This window comes from Mauremys mutica, chromosome 2 (genome assembly GCF_020497125.1).
Source record: "Mauremys mutica isolate MM-2020 ecotype Southern chromosome 2, ASM2049712v1, whole genome shotgun sequence".
Classification (NCBI taxonomy): Eukaryota; Metazoa; Chordata; order Testudines; family Geoemydidae; genus Mauremys; species Mauremys mutica.
The window spans coordinates 124,109,210-124,129,826 of NC_059073.1; the positions used below are offsets into that span (position 1 = coordinate 124,109,210).

General features: G+C 44.8%; 1 protein-coding gene across 1 annotated transcript in view; it reads left to right on the top strand.

Annotated features, from left to right (window-relative positions):
• Positions 1-18,619, top strand: part of VPS4B (vacuolar protein sorting 4 homolog B) — a 43,082-nt gene extending 24,463 nt beyond the window's left edge. Inside the window, exons 10-11 of the mRNA XM_045006854.1 lie at positions 6,878-7,018; positions 17,195-18,619. Of these exons, the coding sequence (XP_044862789.1) occupies positions 6,878-7,018; positions 17,195-17,296 (243 nt within the window). The 3' untranslated portion in view covers positions 17,297-18,619. The remainder of the gene's footprint in view (positions 1-6,877; positions 7,019-17,194) is intronic.
• Positions 18,620-20,617: the final 1,998 nt, after the last annotated feature.

The following is a 20,617-nucleotide window of genomic DNA, read 5'->3' on the forward strand; positions in this document are numbered from 1 at the left end:
GAAAGCCCAAGACCCTCCAGCCCGGGGGGTTGGCCAGGAGGAGCCGAGCCCTGCATGTGCCAAAGCCCCACACAACACTGGCACAGGGAAGCCTTTCCGCTCCTCAACTAACTCTGGAATGGTGGTGGGAAGGTGATTTCCAGCCTGTTTGTGCCCCGATCCTGTAGGCTCCACAGCATCCTTAGCACCCTCTTCACCTGCCCTGGGTCCTGCCCCCAGGGAGCGTGGGGCTGCTCAGTCCCGTAGGCAACCTCCTCTGCTGAGCCACCTCTCTGACTGGGTTCACTGAAGCGCCTGCAGTCAGGTTCCCTGGGCTCTGGTGCACAATGCATCCTTAGGGCTTAACCCCTTGCTGCCCGCACTGTAGCTGGTGGACAGGAGGCAGCTGGGTTATGTCGGTGGCCCACAGCAGCCTGAAAGTGTTTGCTGCCTTTCGACACTGGGCAGGAAGGGACAAGCTGCTTCCAGCCACAGGGGAAGGAGATAGAAGAGATGAGCAAGGACACGGGCCAGGTCATCCCTTCCCCCCGCTCCTTCTCCCCTGCAGCTGGAAGCAGCTCCTGTCCCTTCCTTCCTATGCAGTGCAAAAAGGCTGCTGCTGGCCACATTCTGGGGTGAATCCTGGCAGAAATCTGCTGAGGGGGGCATGTGATCCTGTGTGTCCCCTCCACATGTTGCCTCGAGAAGACACGGCACCAGGTACTGGGAGAGGTAGGTCTGTCCCTGGGGGTCAGCTAGGCATGGAGGTGGAGAGCGCTGGGCAGGGAGGGTTGGCTCGCTCGCGCTCTCACACACACACTCTCTCACCCATGTGAGAGAGGTGTATGGGGGGAGGGGTGTGTTTGCCCTAAGTCTTAAAGATAAGAAGCTAAATAAAAAGAATCCAATTCACATTCAGCCTCACAACACCTATGGCAAGGAGAGAGAGATTCCTGTGTTTACAGATGAAGAAATTGAAGCACTGCTATTAAGGCTCTATATACACACTACAAAAATTGTATTGAAGACAGTTGTGCCTCACCTAATTAGAACACAGTTAAAATTTGTAAGATGCACTGCCATCAGATATGATTTTAGACTGGTTTATCTGACCCATTGCAACATATTAGGTCCAGGCCACACTAAACATTTTAATTGTGCTGTAACTAGGTAACACAGTGGATTGTAAACAGACCCAAAATTATTTTCCCAAAGTCACAAAGGAAGTGGAAGGTAGAGATGGGAATAGAACCCTGTGCTCCACTCCCATTCCTGCTCTAATAAAGACCACACTTCATCCCTGACCTCTTATTTGTTCATGCCTAATAGGAACCATTATAGTAGCCTTAACCCCTGAATAGAACCACATTTAGTTCTTTCAGGAATGGTAGCAGCTAAGTGGTCAATAGTACCAAAGGCTGCTAACAGATCTGATAATGAGCAGGCGAACCTATTTAGATTCCATCACCATGAATAGACTGCTAACCTAAGGGATCAAAAGCTTTTTTTCATGTGATACAGCCTGACTGCTGTACTCCAGATTTAACTGGAAGTGCCTTATCCTGATGGTGGATAAACATTGATATTTTTAAAATAAATAACATAAGTACATTTACCTTTTTCAAATAAAACTATTTTAAATATGAAATTATGATGACCTGTGTTAAGGACTAAACTTTCATTCTAATCTATTTAATCTTTTTTTTTTTAATTAAGCAGTACCAGCTGGAATCTTAAAGTAAAACCGGTGAAAGTTACTCGTTAAGCACCTGGAATCAAAATGTTTGTTTCAAATGCAAAACAAGTTTTAATAATTGTTTTTTCTCATGTATCGAGCACATTTGAGGTAGTTTTATTTAATTAGTAAAAAATTAAATACGGAGTTAATTTTTAATTGAAATCCAACTTCCTTCTAAATATAGCTTGACACAAAATAAAAATTAATCTAATAAATGAGAAATGCATGTCACCATTTTCTAACGTAATAAAGAGGTACAAAATTAAGAATCTGAATAAATGTAAGTAAAGCTATATAGTTCCTTCAGTAACCATATATAGTATATCCTGGTTAGCAAAAAAAGAAAATGTTGTGTAAATACTGTATTTAGTTGTAAATCAACTTGTTGTAATAGTCACTAGCCAATGAGAATCAACTTCTTAGGAAAATAAAAAGTAAAAATCCAAAACAAGACTTCTAACATTGGTTATTTAAATCAAGGTTTTCTGCTTGCTGATTTAAATCATAAATAAAATTGATGATTTAAATCAGTGATTTAAATTACCAATCTACTCTGCTTTATCCCAGTGTTCTCCATAGCCTTCCCTAAAAAGAGTAGAAATGAGGGAATAACTAGTAATATTGTCAGCGTCAGGAAAGGTTTCTTAAGCAGGGACTTATCCACCATCTATTTTAAGACTGACTGGTATCTTGCCTTCCTGAAGGGAAATATTAATAATCTGTCAGCAAGACTAAGGTCTTTCTGCTGGATTTTTACTACTGCTCCTTGTTTGATTGTAACCTCTGGTTTAAAAAGAAACCTATGGGATCCTAATTCACAAAATGCTTTGCTCTAGAGAGAAATCCAGTAGACCAACTATCAGTTACACTGGCATGTCGAGGAAGCTGCACGGGGGAATACTAAGGATAATTTATTCCAAATCTTGAACAGGTTGAGTCAGTATGAGATTTAAAAAAAAAAAAAATTCTACAGCCTGGAAGGGAATTAGGTAATAACTGTCCAGAGTATACTATTTACTCTTCACAGTTCTTATACTGGTAAAGGAAGCGTAGTTGATGGTTTGGTAGTTTCAGCTTAAATCCTTAGATTTAGAAATTTGATGTCAAGCAGCAATAAAAGCAATCCCACAGTTGTGTTTCTTAGAAAACAAGTATTTTATCTGGTTCAGCATAAAATTCCTGTATTATACTTTACATAAAGTCACCTTCCATCTGAGAATCTCCCAAGTGGTTTCTTTGTCTGGTGGGGATGTCTGAAATTATCTGCTGAACACTTTAAATGTACCTTAACTTGTGTTTAAATGACATCTTGGATAAACTTCCAATCCAATCATATAGCAAAAGGCACTAAAACTTGACCCTCTTTAGCATTTTTAATCTTGTTCGCATCAAGCTACAAAGAATAAGATTTCTTGAGGTGGTCACAGAGATCTACAACTTTGTTCTAACTTGGGTACCAGAGAGCCATCGAATAATACAGTACTGTTGCAGTTTATAGAGCAGCAAAAGGGCAGATGGTCAGGACCTATAGTCTTGTTTCTATCCAAATGTTTTACCAGCGTTCTGGAGTGCTGCTTCAGGAAAAGCTTAGCCTATCTGCTCTGTTGTGCCTTCTGGGATACAGTTACCTTAATCATGGGTGTCAAAAGCTTACCCTTATTAATTATTCGTATTATATTAGCTCAGTGTGGCCCTGATTCTGATCAAGGCTTATAGGTTCTAAGTGCTGTACCAGTGCAGAGTAAACCATTCCTTGCTCTGAAAATTGTACAGTCTGTTTAGACATATAGGCAGACTACCAAACAAAATATTCAATATGTCAAAAGTATAAGACTCATTAGTTACATTCCCCCAAAATCCCTGTGCTTTAAAAGCAGTTTGCATGTATTCTGAATTACTGAGGATGTATAATATAACAAATGACAATGTAAAATAGCATTGTCAACCCTAGTTATGCTACTTAAAAACCTAGAAGTTAACTTTGGTCATATATATATTTTGGATATATGACTGTGGAAATAATGTATAAACTAGGGCTGTCAAGCGCTTTAAAATGTTGATCGCGATTAATCACACTGTTAAACAATAATAGAATACCATTTATTTAAATATTTTTGAATGTTTTCTACATTTTCAAATATATTGGTTTCAATTATAACACAATACAAAGTGTACAGTGCTCACTTTATATTTATTTTTATTACAAATATTTGCACTGTAAAAAGCAAAATAAATAATATTTTTCAATTATCCTAATACGAGTACTGTAGTGCAATCTCTTTATCGTGAAAGTTGAACTTACAAATGTTGAATTATGTACCAAAAAAACTGCATTAAAAAATAAAACAGTGTAAAACTTTACAGCCTACAAGTCCACTCAGTCCTATTTCTTGTTCAGACAATCGCTCAGACAAACAAGTTTGTTTACATTTGCAGGAGATAGTGCTGCCCGCTTCTTGTTCACAATGTCACCTGAAAGTGAGACCAGCTGGTCTCACGGCACTGTTGTAGCTGGCATTGCAAAATATTTACATGCCAGATGCACTGAAGATTCATATGTTCCTTCATGCTTCAACCACCATTCCAGAGGACACGTGTCTATGCTGATGACAGGTTCAGACAGACAAATGTTCATGTTCATTATCTGAGTCAGATGCTAGCAGCAGAAGGTAGATTTTCTTTTTTTGGTGGTTCGGGTTCAGTAGTTTCCACAGCAGAGTGTTGCTCTTTTAAGATTTCTGAAAGCATACTCCACAGCCTGTCCCTCTCAGATTTTGGAAGACACTTCAGATTCCTAAACCTTGGGTCAAGTGCTGTAGCTATCTTTAGAAATCTCACATTAGTACCTTCTTTGCATTTTGTCAAATCTGAAAAGCGTTGTTGTTGAAATGAAGATGTGCTGAGTCATCATCCGAGACTCCTATAACATGAAATACATGGCCAAATACAGGTAAAATAGAGCCGGAGACATACAGTTCTCCCCCAGAGTTCAGTCACAAATTTAATTAACACTTTTTTTTTTTAAATGAGCATCATCAGCATGGAAGCATGTCCTCTGGAATTGTGGCCAAACCATGAAGAGCCATACAAATGTTTAGCGTATCTGGCACATAAATACCTTGCAATGCCAGCACAAAAGTGCCATACGAATGCCTGTTCTCACTTTCTGGTGACATTGGAAATAAGAAGTGGGCAGCATTATCTCCCATAAATGTAAACAAACTTGTTTGTCTGAGCGGTTGGCTGAATGAGAAGTAGGACTGAGTGGACTTGTAGGCTCTAAAGGTTTACATTGTTTTTGAGTGCAGTTATGGAACAACAAAAAATCTACATTTGTAAGTTGCACTTTCACAATAGAGATTGCACTATAATACTTGTATGAAGTAAATTGAAAAATACTGTGTTCTGTTTATCATTTTTACAGTGCACATATTTGTAATGAAAAATAATATAAAGTGAGCAGTGCATACTTTGTGTTCTGTGTTGTAATTGAAATCAATATATTTGAAAACGTAGAAAAACATCCAAAATAGTTGTTAAATGTCAATTGGTATTCTATTTAATAGTGCAATTAAAATTGTGATTAATCGCCATTAATTGGAGTTAATCATGAGTTAACTGCGCGTAATCGACAGCTGGGTTCCCTGTAATCCGCATGGCCGCGCAGCAGGCTATTTAGGACCATGCAGGTCCCCCGGCCCCTCCAGAGTTGCCCGAGAGAGGAGCCCCTCCCCAGGCCCAGCGGACCTGCCGCAGTTGGGAAGAGGTGCCCCAGCCCAGGCCTGCCAGTGCTGCCATGGCCAGGGAGAGGAGCCCTTAGCTCAGCCCAGCCCCGCTGGAGCTGCTGCGGTGGGGAGAGGCGCACCTCCCCCCAGCCCAGGTGCTGCTGGGGGGGGGGATTCTCATTCACTCTCTCTCTCTCTCTCTCTCTCTCTCTCTCTCTCTCTCTCTCTGCTGTAGCCCCAGGGCAGGACAGCTTGCACCCCCACCCAGCACTCTAATCCCCTCGCATCCCAACCCTCTGCTCCAGCCCTGAGCCCCTCATCCCCAGCCCCACTCTAGAGCCCACTCCCCCAGCCAGAGCTCTCACACTCCTCTCCCCTGCACACCAGCCTTCTTTCCCAGCCCTGAGCTCCCTCACACACACAGAACCCCTTGGCCCCACCCCGCCACATGAGTTTTGTTATGTGCACCGGTACGGAGGTGATGTTTCACACATCACCTCCACATTGGTGCACATAACAAAATTCATTCCCCACATGGGTGGGAAAAATTATACTAGGGCTGTCGATCAGTGTTCCCTCTAAAGATTACTTTTTTTCCTTCCACTAGATGGCCCCACTTTCCATCTCAAGTTCTGTAATGCAGGAGCTGGAAAGCAGCTCCGAAGAGACTGTGGGTCAGTAGCTGAATGTTTACAAGAGACCTCTGTGCTATGCACTCTAGGATGACTATCCAGATGTTACGGGAAGGCTGATAGTAGGGGCAGATCACCCAGCACTATTACCAGAAAGTGGAAAGGGTGTCCGCTGTAACCCTTGGCACTTTTAACATTTCCCTAATCTAGTTTATAGATTCGTATAGTTGCTTCTCAGAAGCGCTTCAAGCAACTTCTTTGTTACTGATAGTCATCTACAAGAACTTAGACCTTATCCAATTCCCAAAGAAGCAACAGATTTCCATGAAGTGACCTTTATGTTCAGCTGTTGCTGCCACCACCCTCATGGTCAAAAAAGATCTGGCTTCTGTTTCACATGACTTGAGCAAGAAAGTGGAGCCTACTAGTGGGAGGGAAGTCAGACTAAAAAGAGGGCACTCTTTTCAAATAAGGCCAAAATTTATTTCAGTTGTCAAGAATCTCATATGCTGCAACTGTAGTTAGTAAATATTAACATTTTTTTAAAACATAAGACCTAACTGGTGGTTTACCAATAGAGAACCTTTTGGAAGGTGAGAATAAAATAACTTTTCCCCTCTTCCACTCCTTGCATAGAAAATAGTGAAAAGTTCTCTCAACATTAATTACTTTCTGCAGCAAATAATGTATTGACTGGCGTCTGGGTTTTTTTTATCTTCTGTCTGTGGTCTATACTTTTTTTTTTCTATAATGCTTCATTGTATGATTTTTTGATTTTTTTTTATTATTATTATTTTTTCCAGGTAAGAGCACCATCACTGGCTGACCCAAATATTTTGGTAGAAGACATGCTTACTCCGTGCTCCCCAGGTGATCCTAATGCCATTGAAATGACCTGGATGGATGTCCCAGGAGATAAGCTGTTGGAGCCTGTTGTTTCCATGGTCAGAATTTTGTTTTTATTACGAAATGCATTTCTTCATGCTTCGTAGAACTTTATGATAATCTTAAAGCAAAGTTTTCCAACGTGGGTGCTTGAAGTTAGGCACCTAAATTAGTGGCCCGGTTTCAGAAGGGCTGAGCACACCCATCAGCACTCAGTTAATCCCAGCATGCCATTTTAGTCATGAGTCTGGTACAGTTTGTTCAACAACTGTAAGCCCTTTTTGTTATAGAGCCAACTCTCCCCACCCTGACTTACAGCTTCCCTGTATTCATCCTGCCCATCAGCTGACATGCAGCTAGAACCTTTCTCTTATCAGCTGTTAATTGTGTGGTAGCCTGCCAGGTGGCTCCTCCACTGTTCATCCCTGCTTTTCAGTGGTCCCTACCACCCAAACACCTCTGTTTCCTCCCCTCTGTTATCACTGATTTTTCCATCACTGTCATCCCTGAGTCTCAGGGTTGTATTGCTGTATTGAGAGAATATAGTCAATTGTTATACTGCAGGCTGGTGTTTACAGATTGAAAATATTGCTGAAAACTCCAATTATCAAATACAATTTTGTGACAAGTGATTATATATGTATATAATGGTAGTTTCAGTGGATTTTGCATAAAGGTGTGTGAGGGTCCCCTCTCCTCTCCCCCTCTCTTCCTATACTTGTCTCTTTAAAATAATTTTTATTCTGGAGCATAGAATACATTTATCATGTGTAGAGAAACAACAATTCTCTCCGGTTTATAAAACAGATCATAGTCTTTGGCTCACTCAATTTCAGTTCAGTCAATATAGTGAAATCTGTTACATGACACTTGCTGCCATATTTTTCCAAGAATTGCAAGACCAGATCTATACAAAATAGTGGATATTTGGCTGGAGGGAGAGTTGGGGAGAGATTTGAGCTGCCACTGTCCATGTTGTACCTGTTCAAGTAGTGAAAGAAAGATTTTATCAGATCATCAGCGCTCATGAAATTTAAAAGCACTAGCTGGGGTATTTTAGCTACAACTTTTACTCAGAGTACAAGTAATCTGCATTGGCGGGACTTTTCAGTGGTAGTAGGTTTATCTCAGACTAAATAGGATTTAGCCCCAGGGCACTTGTTGCCTACTGGGCAGGACACCACCTCAGGTTCTTACGATTACCCATTTGTCTCAAAAATAGAAAAAAAAATCACGCCTTTATAAGTTGTCAGTTGAATGACAGACACCTTTGACATGGCGTCTCTGGCATGACTAGGGCGTTCTGAAAGCAGTATCCGACGAAGTGGGTATTCACCCACGAAAGCTCATGCTCCAATATGTCTGTTAGTCTATAAGGTGCCACAGGACTCTTTGCTGCTTTTACAGATCCAGACTAACACGGCTACCCCTCTGATACCTGAAAGCAGTAGCCAGTCATAGCAGGAGTCTATTTGCTGCACTTTCAGAGAACTTTATATGGCTCTGGGTGTGTGTGTTTGACCCTGTTCTCTTAGTTTGTTTTTAAATGTTCTATACTATTTTTCACCATGGATGTCTGACTACTTGCATTTTACTGTCTGTATCAGAACTTCTATGTGAAACTGACCAGTCTAATTTTGCCCTCCATTCTGATAAAATTCTTTAATGTTGAAAGCCTCGATAGTTGGAATTTTCTTTTTTTTAGAAACTAGCTCTTTACTTAGGTTTCAGTGCTTCTCCATCTCCTTTCCCAAAAACAAACAAAAAAACTAAAAATTAACATTGACCATATTGTCTTTGTGCACCTTCAGGGTATTTGCATGAGTGAGTCATACACAGATGTGTGTGCACACCCAATTTTGCAAGTCTAGTCCTGCATCTCTATCTGATGGTATAACAGGGGTTTTGTCTACCTTTTGGATACTATGTAGACCTTTTGTTACACTTTAGAGACTACCCAAACCTGTCACCCCTGCCCTGGTACTTGGGGGCCTCTGTACCGTGCAGCTATGGTTCAGATCCCTGATACCAGTAGCCAGTCCACAAGCATATGGTGTCACCCTGGCTCACTAGCCTACTTACTCTTTTGCACGGTGACACCAGCAACCCTTCTAGTCCTGCGTCTCCCCAACGATGTCCTCCCAGGCACTTAAACTTTTCCCCTCTGGTTTCTTGCCCCCAAAGGTGTGAAACGAGCCCCCCAGCTCTCAGCTCACCATGGTGCGCACATGCCTCACAGTTTGCCCAACAGAGACCTGTTTGGGACAAAAATGAACAAAACTATTTAATAGAAAATCCACAGATCAAAGATGAAATAGTAACAGAAAGCAAACATCTGACTCACACGGAAAATAAACATGAAGACATAACCTCAGCCTTTACACTTCTATATCAGATAAATTCCCTTTTCTAATATGTTACCTATTGCCTTAATGCAGTTTCCCAGCATATCCCCTAGCTATAGGAGGTATCCAGCATTCACAGACAGCCTCCTGCCGTGAGACTGTCCCCCAACTTCTGGGTTTAGCTCAGTTCCAAGCCTGCTTTAAAAAGGGTTTTCCTTTTCTGTTTTTTTTTTCTTTTTTTTCCTCTCAGTCCATGATGATTCATGGTTAATCACAGTTGTGAAATTTCCTCCTGATTTGATGTTAGGGAGCCACTGTGTTCTTTTCAACTTCGAGTTATTTCAGAGACTTTCCATTAACTGTAATGGTTCACCGTTGTCCTTTCCTAGGATGGACTATGGATGGTTACTTGAAGCCTGAAGCCGGGTTTGTGTAAACCAGTGGTTCTCAAAGCTGGTCTGCCACTTGTTCAGGGAAAGCCCCTGGAGGGCCGGGCCGGTTTGTTTACCAGCCGCATCCGCAGGTTCGGCCGGTTGCGGCTCCCACTGGCCACGGTTCACCACTCCAGGCTAATTGGGTCTGCGGGAATGGCGGCCAGCACATCCCTCGGCCCGCGCTGCTTCCCGCAGCCCCCATTGGCCTGGAGTGGCGAACCGCGGCCAGTGGGAGCTGTGATCGGCCGGACCTGTGGACTCGGCAGGTAAACAAACCGGCCTGGCCCACCAGGGCTTTCCCTGAACAAGCAGTGGACTGGCTTTGAGAACCACTGGTATAAACAACTGTTTTGGGAGGTGTCCCTCCATGCCTGAGTGCTCACCACCCTCCTGTAAAATGTGGCTGAAGTTGCAGCACAGTGTTCTCTATATACAAATACATGAATATGTGTATGTATCTCATAATGGTTGAGTTTAGAACATTACCAGATTTCATAAAATACCTTACTCGATATATTTTTATTGTACTGTAACATTTGTATGCAATCAGTTGATTTAACTACTTATTTTGAGGATTCAAACCTTTTGTTCTTCAAGAGATTTCTCTGTGGGTGCTCCACTCCAGGTGTTGGTGAGACCCTACGCCTTTGCTCGGAGATTTTTACAGCAGTACTTGTACCAGTCACGCCCATGCAGAGCCTCTCTCCCCCGCCCCACCCCCGAGTGTACCTAAATAGTACGCGTGCATGACCGATCTCCTCAGTTCATTCTCTACCGTCCCTAGCCTGAGATGGAGCTCAGCAGACTCATTAGAGAATTTCTTCTCTCCCTTGTTCAACTTTTTTCCCCCTCTTAGTTTAGCTTACCAGTATTAGTTAGGTCTTCTCTTCTTTTTTTAATTAAAACAAAAAAAAACGTTCCTGTCACCACAGCCACTTCCAACATGCCTGGCTCTCCAGGTTTTAAGCGCTGTTCTAACTGTAATGATGCCACCCTCTCTTTCAGATGGCCACTCTAACTGTATTAAATGTTTGGGGGAGTTCCACATCCCCCCCAAAATGTGCCCACTGCAGCAAGTTGAAAACCAGGGCACGCAAAGACAGGGAGCTGCGGTTAAAACTACTCCTTCTGCAAAAATCCCTCGGACCAGCCTCAGACCCGGGCTCTCACTCTGCTGTACACCGCAGGCCCCCCACACACACTTCAAAGAGACAAAAGAAAACTTCCAAAAAACATCAGTCTCTCTCACCCGCAAAGGGTATTCACAGGGATAAGCCTTCTCCAGGTACTGCTTCCCTCCCTGCGCTCCCCCAGCTGACTACCTATGATGCGCCGGGCTCCTCTGGCTGCGGCGGTCACAGTCACGCTAATCTCCAGTGCCAAGGCTTCAGGCTTTGAGTTGCCTGCCTCTCACTAGACGGCAGTGACAGAACGCTCAGGACACCGGTGCAGAGAAACCCCTCCTCACAACAAATTCCTCTCACGCAGCTCTCCCCTCACAGAGGCGCTGCGGCACTGCAGTTCACACACTCAAGGGACCTGCTGGTGTCACCTATCTTGCAGTCACCCCTGCTTAACACCGACTTCTCTCCGGACACTCAGGCAAGGTCTGCACAGCTTTCCTCCAGTGATGAGGAATCTGGGCTGCAGGGAGAATGTTCATCTTATAAGATCTCCCGTTCACAGACCCCAATCAAGAGAGGTCATAGAAAAGCTGCCTTGTCCTACTCCAAGGGTCCTGCCCCATGGTGCATGAATCCCTGGATGGCACTACCCATGCCCTTCCAGCACAGTGGCAATATTGGGCTCCATGGGCTCCTTATGAGTGTGGTCCCAAGTATTATACCACTGCAGCTAGACATGAGACCGGCTCGGTACCACCAGCTGGCGACCCTGCCACTGACTCCAGACATCAGGCAGCCCTGTCACAACTGCAAGAGCAAGGACGGCCTGCCTCTAACCCTATAGAACTAGTTGTTCCACCTGATGAAGCATTGCTTCCTCCTCCCCTGATGTCTTCGGACGACTTCTCAAAATTTCAAGACCTGTTTAAAAGAGTTGCCAATGAGCTACGAATTAACCTGGAGGAAGTCTCTGAACAGCAGCATGAGCTAACTGACATCCTGCAGCCCTCTTCTTCTTCTAGAATTTCATTATCTATCAACGCAGCCTTTTTAGAACCTGCCAAGGCCATTTGGCAAACCCTGGCTGCAAGCCTTCCTACTTGTAAGAGCAGACGGAAAGTACTTTATTCCTTCCAAGGGCTTGGAATTCCTGTTTACTCACTCAGCGCCAAACTCACTGGTAGTAGACACAGTTAACCAAAAGAACAAACACCAGATTCCCCGCTCCACCCCTTCCAACAAGGACAGTAAGCAATTAGATCTGCTCAGACGTAAGGTATCCATTTCTTCCACATTGCAGTGTCGCATTGCTAATTATACAGCTGTTCTAGCAAAGTATGACCACAAAAATTACAATAAATTCATGGACTTTATTGATCACATTCCAGAAGAAAAGAAACAACAATTTACAGCCATCATTTCCAAGGGACAAATCCTCTCCCGCACTGCTCTTCAAGCTGCCCTTGATGTGGCCAACACCTGTGACACAGTCCACTATCATAGCAGTCGTGGTGCGCCGAGGGTCATGGCTCTCATCCTCTTCCTTTCCCCGGGATGTCCAGAGTACCATTGAGGATCTCCCCTTCAACGGTAACCACTGTCGCCTCCACCACAAATGATGTACTCCACTCCATGAAGGACTCCAGGGCAACTGTCCGGTCTCTAGGAATTTAAACCCCTACGACCAGAAGCGACAATATAGATATCAGCCTTACTAGCGACCATGCTACCCCACATACACCCAGCAATTCCATAGATCTCACGAGCAACAGCAACGCCAGAGATCCAAATACCAATTCCACCGTCCCAACTCCTCGGCACCGTCTCAACCCCCTTCAACTGATAAGCAAATTTGAAGCCTTGGTTAAGGGTATAGAAAACAATATTTCCACTTCAGCGCTTACACTGCCTGCCCCTACTTTTGTTCACTGCCTATGCCCATTCTCCTATCAATGGTGAAATATTACCACCGACAAGTGGGCTTTAGAGGTCTTCACAGTTGGCTATTCCATCCCTTTCTTCTCCCTGCCTCCCTCCCACCCACCCTTCCTGTCCCTCTTCAGGGACTCCTCTCATGAGCAACATCTCCTTCAACTGGGGGCAGTGGAAACCGTGCCCGAACAACACAGAGGGAAACATTTCTATTCCCATTACTTCTTAACAGAAAAGAAAAACGGGGGATGGTGACCGATCCTCGACCTCAGGTGGCTAAACAAATTTATCAAAAAGCAAAAGTTCAAAATGGTTACCCTCGCCACTATAATCCCAGCACTGGAGCAAGGTGATTGGTTTTCAGCCCTCGACCTACAGGCCACCTATTTTCATGTGACTATTCCCACAGATGTTTTCTTCATTTTACTCTCGGTTCGACACATTTTCAATACAGAGTGTTGCCCTTTGGCCTATCTACTGCCCCAGAGTTTTCTTCTAACTGCTAGCCATGATTACTGCCCACCTCAGGAAATGGGGTTATAAGATTTCCTTACCTCAACAATTGTCTCCTCAAAGCCTCAACACTCAACAAAGTTCTTTTGATCCACGCAGCTTACTGTCGCTTGTTCCCTTTTTCTTGGCCTACAAATAAAAACAAATCCACCTTATCTCTTACCCAACAACAGAAGTTCATAGGAGCGCACCTCGATTCCAGAACAGGAATAGCGTCTCTCCTGCTCAATTGTTTCAACACCATAAAGCTCCTACTTACAAAACTTCGCAACAGTCCCCAGGTCACTGAATGAGACCGCCTGCAACTATTAGGCCACACTGTTAGGCATATCTCGTGTACTTTCATGGTAAAAAATGCATGCCTATACATGAGGTGCTTTCCAAGCTTGGTTGGCCACAGTTTACAGACTGAACGTACACGCTCTAAACAAGCCTCTATCAATACCCTTCAGAGTCAAAGGCTCCCTCTGCTGGTGGACAGTTCCCTCCAACCTCTGCTCAAGAGTCCCTTTTCTCCAGGACTCCCTATCACTCATAATGACTACTGATGCATCCCTCACCGGATGGGGAGCACACATGTCCCACCATACAGCCCAGGGCGATGGTCTTCCACCGAAGCCTCCCTACACACAAACCTCCTAGAACTGCGAGCCATACGCAATGCCTGCCGTCACTTCCTCCCAATTCATTCAGAACCAACATGTTCAGATAATGACAGACAACATTGCATGCATGTCAACAGGCAGGGAGTGGGGCTCGATCTCACTCGCTTTGCACAGAATCCACGAAGCTCTGGAATTGGTGCCACGTGAACAACATCTGGATATCAGCCACCTATCTTCCCTGGGGCCCTGAATACCATTGCAGACAAACTAAGCAGACGTTTTCCTTGGGATCACGAATGGGAGATAAATGACATGATCATACATAATATATTCCATGTTTGGGGCTATCCAACCCTGAGCCTCTTCACGACTGAAGAACAAGAAGTGTCCCAAATTTTGCTCTACAGTGGGATTGGGCAACCATTCCCTAAGAGATGCATTCCTGATCTCATGGGCTTAACACTTAATGTATGCTTCCCCCACCCCCAATACCAGTTCTCCACAGAGTTCTGACAAAGATACAGACAGATCGTGCCATGGTAATTCTCATTGCCCCGTCGTGGCCCAGACAACCACATGGTCCGGTCCTTACCTCCTTGAGATGCACTGCTTTTAAGTCACCTGGAGTGGAGCACCCACAGGAACATCTCTCGAAGAGGAGGTTACTCTCTTTGTGCAGTAACTGACATTCTTCGAGATGAGGGTGCTCCACTACCCACCCTCCTCCCCTCTACTTCGGAGTTGGGGTAGCCTCTGTTGTGGAGAAGGAACTGAGGAAACTGGTCACGCACGTGTACTGTTAAGGTACACTCAGAGCGGGGGGGCAGGCTCTGCGCATGCATGACCGGTACGAGTACTGCTGTAAAAATCTCAGAGTGAAGGCACAGGGTCTCACCAACACCTGGAGTGGAGCACTCACAGGGACACTCATCTCGAAGAACATCAGTTACTGCACAGGTGAGTAACCTCTTCTCCCCTTGGGGTGTCTGGACCCAGATTGTTACAGCTGGTATTGCTGGACATATTTAAGGAACCCAAGTTCTTCACTGGCAGAAATCCAATGTTTCTGTCTTTCAGTGTTAGAAATCAGCTCTTGTTCTTAATCAGATCAGGCGTTGATTCCTTTTAAAGAGTAATATCTGTTGTCAGGTCATTTGTGATCATTGTCTAAAAAATAGCCCTGTTAATGTTTCATGTGTTTGGCAGGGTTTTTTTTAATAGTATGGTTTGTAATGTACCTACTCCAGTCAATCAGTACTACGTATGATTGAAACTACAATTTTTTGTCCTGAATATTAGTAAGTACTTTTTATCTCCAGGGCTCTGGCTTCATTGATATAGGCTGCTAAAAACAGGAGCAAAAGTTTAGGAAAATCTAGTGTGTCGTAATGGTGGTTGGCTGAATTGAAATGACACCTTTTGAGATGGTTTGCCTGTCAGTCATGAATAGCTAAACTTTGCTAGATATCAGTTATAAAATATTTGCTTTATATACCAACTCAACTTCTATTGTATTGTACCATGGCATGTACTTGAGAACTCCTGATTTCCCTCCCCCCATCCCCCAAATATTATTGAAGTTACACTTATGATAGTGAGCAACAGTGGACAGACCTATCATATGAAGTTATTCTTCACTTCCACTAAGCAATGATGAACCAAATGGTGTGCTGGTTACTGGAGCAGGTTAAACCTAAAAATTTTACTGGCCAAGGTTTCACTGTTAGAAATGTCACTGATATACCTCTGTCTTTATTCATTGACCACATACCCGTATTGTTCCGAGTATAGGCCACTCCTGATTATAAGCCGCACCCTTAAAGTTTGGTGCTATTTTAAAAAAAATAAATTTTTAACTTTTTTTAACTTAAAATATGTGGCGGGAGCCGGACGGCCAGAGCCAGGTAGCTGGCCGGCCAGAGTAGGGCAGCCGGGAAGGGATGCGGGGCCAGGGCCGGAGCCGGGCGGCGGGGGACGGGCGATGCGGCGCCGGGCGGTGGGGGACGCGCGGGACGGGCGATGCGGCGCCGGGCGGTGGGGGACGCGCGGCCAGGGCCGGCGCCGGGCGGTGGGGGACGCGCGGCCAGGGCCGGCGCCGGGCGGCCCAGAGAATTCTGGGGGCCCGGGGTCTTCGGGGGGGGGGGCCTTCCATTCTGGGACCTGCCGCCGAAGTGTCCTGAAGACCTGCCGCGGGGCGCCCCCGCCGCCGAATTACCGCCGAAGCGGGACCCGCCACTGAAGTGCAGCCCGGTCTTCGGCGGTAATTCAGCGGCGGGAGGCCCCGCCGCGGGTCTTCTGGGCACTTCGGTGGCGGGTCCTGGAACGGAAGGGCCCCCCGCCGCCAAATTACAGCCGAAGACCAGGCTGAACTTCGGCAGCGGGTCCTGCTTGGGCGGTAACTTGCCAGTGGGGGGTCCTTCCGCCCCGGAGCGGAAGGACACCCCCCCCCCCCGCAGGCGAAGACCAGGAGCAGAAGAAGCTCCTGCGCCCGGCCCCGCAAGAAGGACACCGCTCCGGGGGCCCCAAAAAACTCTCGTGGGGGCCCCTGCTGGGCCCCGGGGGCAAATTGCCCCCTTTGCCGCCGCCCCCGCGGCCCTGAGGCCGGGGCCCGCGGAGGCGGGTACACGGGGCTGGAGCCGGGTGGCGGGGGAGGCGGGGACGCAGCCGGGGTGGAGCCGGGCGGCAGGGGAGGCGGGGACGTGGCCGGCGGAGGCAGGTACGTGGGCCTGGGGCCGGAGCGGGGCGGGGACGCACCCGGGGCTGGAGCCGGGCGGCGCGAGGCCAGGGCCGGTGGAGGCGGGTACGCGGGGCCGGGGCCGGGCGGCGGGGGAGGCGGGGACACTGCTGGGGCAGCCCAGAGCGCTCTGATTCCCGGCCGCGGCTGGGATTGAAAGCGCTCTGGGCTCCCCGCCGCGGCGGGCAGCCCAGAGCGCTCTGATTCCCGGCCGCGGCTGGGATTTGAAGTATTTTTATTGTTTGTTTTTTTTCAAGTTCCTGATTATAGGCCGCACCCCTAATTTAAAGACTTAAATTAGGGGAAAAAAGTGCGGCCTATACTCAGGACAATACGGTATTTTATATTATGGAAAGTATGCACATAAATGTTTTGGTCATTTATACTTTTGTTGTTACTTCCATGTTTCATGGCTGTCCCAGTTGATGATTTTTTTCCAGTGTGCATATTAGCAGCAAGATTATTGGATGTGATATTGTTGCTAATGTTGAGTTTATGAAAATATTTCTGTTAATATATTCATCTGTACTGTTTTCTTTCTCTGACAGGCTGATATGCTACGGTCACTGGCTAGCACAAAACCAACAGTAAATGAACAGGATCTGGAAAAATTAACGAAGTTTACAAAAGACTTTGGTCAGGAAGGCTAAACCAAAGACAGTCGTGGAAGACTCGACCTTATGTTTTCTCTTTCATAGGTATTTTTGCCTCCTTATTGATGGCATTTCAAATAATTGCCAATGAAAAAAATCACTTCCTTCTTACTTTGCACATGGAATAGAAGATATCTTTGCAAAGACCCTTTGAGCTTTTGTATTGTATTGTTTTCCTCAAATGTCTATTAAATGTCTTCTTCTACTGAGAGGTAATACTAAGAGTATAATTTTAGGATCATATGGCAAAGCAAAAGTGATGTGGTAAATTGTATTTAAATATTAGAAATCTCTTAAAAGATTAGTTAAGTTTTACTAAATGTTAAATTTTAGGCTATATCTGGTAGGCCTGACTATAAATTATTTATGAAGTCCCATTGGGCCCAACGATAAATGACCTTTTTGGGGGTGGGAGAGGATGTAACTGTCAAGTGTTCTGAAAGTCAGTCAATTAGCCTGCACATTAATTGCTTTCTTTTCAGTTAGATAAATACATAAAAATTTGCTAATAAATCAGATATTGCAGATGTACATGTCCTGTAAAATAGGTAAGCAAAGAACACTGTGATGGGGGCTAATATTTTGAACTACAGATATTGAACTGGTACTTGGCTCTTTTTCTGGTATGCTGTGTTTAATTATTGCCTTAAAAAACAGCAAACTTTTGTTTTTTAATTCTACTAGCTGATAGACATCTGTCACTGTGCAATCTAGCAAAGACTTATTAAATTTAAGAATCTTGGAAGAAAGTTCTTCACTGATTTTTTTTTTTTTTTTAAATCCAGATTTACTTTCAGTAGGAGTTTCGACCAAACATATAGAATGTTTTAGAGTACTTGCATAAGATTACATAATTGAAGGCCTGCAAGGTATAACCAATCTTTGAATATTGTAAGTGAGGTGCTTCTGGAACTAACTTGTGATCTTATTTTCAGAACCTGGGAAACTTAGGGAGGAAGTAGTAAAAGGCTACAACTTTGAGATGATGGGCTAAATTGTCCTAAGTACCTCCTTTAGTACAGTGCATAGCATGTATAAATTTAATGCTTAAAGATTTTGAAAATACCCCTCTAAACAAAATACAATAGTAGTATCATGTTACTTCCTGTGATTTTTTTCTAAAGGATTCTAAGATGTGCCTGAATGTAACTTACAACACTATACTGTCAGCATTGAGTTTGTGCCTTGTAAGTTTGCACTGTAGATATGAAAGATTATTGAGGTATTTAGAATACAGTACATTCCATTATTACTGTAAAGTTCTATCCCTGCATATCTTTGTTTAAACTAACTTGCATTAAAAAAGAAATTTGCACATTTCGTAGATATATTATATGGTCACCTTTTGATGGGTTTGGTTTTCTTTTTATGTACATATTTTGTGTACTGTATAAATCATAGGACTGGTGAAATTTGCTGTACTTAAATTAAGTAAAATATCATAGTACAACAACTATACTCAGCTTATTCCTTCAGTATTTTCAAGGGGGTCCTGGACAAACTTTCTACTGCAGTTCATGGGTACAGTTTGCACTATTACACAGAAGCAATCTTCAGATATTTCTTAATCCACATAGTACTGAAATGTCATTTCCTTTCCAGTAAACTTTCACTGTATTTTATATACCCAAATTCCTTTTTACATCATTCACATCAAAGAAATAGTTGTGCCTTTGTCTCACATTGCAGTCTGTGTGCATAATTCCAAATATTGACAAACCTGACAAAATTCAAACCAGAGACTTTAGTGCAATCTTGTGATTCTCAGAGCTGTATCTTGGAAGTGCAGAGACCTGTGTTAAGCATACTGTGGGTTACCATCAATTCACCTTTCTGTAATCTCTTCATTAAATGTGTTCTGCTGGACATATTTGAAATGTGAATCAATAACTCTTTGTTTAGTTGTGGGAAGTGTTCTGTGTTCAATACTTTTGCTATAGTGTTATCAACTTACATTTCTTATTTGTAATGAAGTCCACAGATCCATGACATTGGGTATCGTGCTGTATGCAGCCTTGGAGGCAGACCAAACTTGTCAGTCAGAGGCAGGGAAAGTGTGGCTCCATCTCTGAGAAATTGCCAAATATCATCTGTTTCTCCAGCTGCAGGCAGGCAGACAGACCAGTTCCCCTGCACCCACTTTAAAGCAAATTTTAAAGAAAAAGAAGGGAGAAAATGGCTTCATTACCAGGTCTGTTGTAAGAAAAATCCCCTGTGCCTGGCACAGACAACTGCAACCCTCCTGGAACCAGCAAGCAATTGATCCCTCCTTTCCCTCTTCCCTGCCCTTTGTTGGGGGGGGGGGGGGGGGGGGGGGAGGGTAGGTTGAAGCACAGTAGCAAAGGGTCAGAGAAGCTTTCTGCCCAGCCCCTGGAGCTGTTGCCCATAGTCATGTCTGTTGACCACAGAGCCGTTGCCCAGTGCCTCCCCCCACATGGCTTCAGGGGCAGGGATCTACTACTGGGGATCTAAAGAAAGAGCAAGGAGAGCAGGCCACCCTCTTCCTCCATTGCACAGCAGGCCCCTTGCTCAGCCCTGCAGTGGCTCAGCTTGGTGTCCCTGAGGTGGCATCAGTCTAACTCCAGGCCACGTCCAGGGATCTCCTTTACACAAAGCATGGGACCCTGGGAAGCCCCCAGCTGGAACATTGCCCTGAGAAAAAGGGGTTTTATGCTAGAAAGAGTGCTACTTGAAAGAGGAACCACAAGGGACCTATCCCCCTCCCTCCAGGGAACCGTCTGTCTGAAATGTTGCTCCAGAGGAGGAGGAGGAACCAAGATGAGGCATAAAAAGAGGTTTCACAGATGTTCAGACCGCATTAGTCACCCGAACATAGCACCATTCATCTTCTGAAGAGTCTGATTCAGGGGACTCCTCTTACACTCCAGGAAGGTAACAGGGCAGATAATCCTCAGTGTACCCTGTGAGTGTGTAATAGTGGGGTTGGGACATTGTGCCACACCTAAAGATTGGGAAAGCAGTGGGCCGTTGTCCTCAGATGCTGCAGCAGGTTGACACGTGGTAATGGGCTGTCAATGCCAGCTCTCACTGTGGGTCACTTGGCCCTAATGTTGTGGTTATTGCTCTCAGCTTCTGTTGCAGGTTGCCATGCTTCATTACCACCTCCTTCCCACAGCAGATAGCTATGGAGCACTAAGAGGGACATCAGTCCAGTTGTGGAAGAACTGGCAGGCACTGATGGACCTCTTGGCCTGCCACTTTTCTTCTATCCTGTTCTATAAGACCAGAAGGTTCCTCAGTGTGCACCAATCAAAATTCATCCAGCTGGCTCCACTGAAGATAAACAGGCCTTTTTCC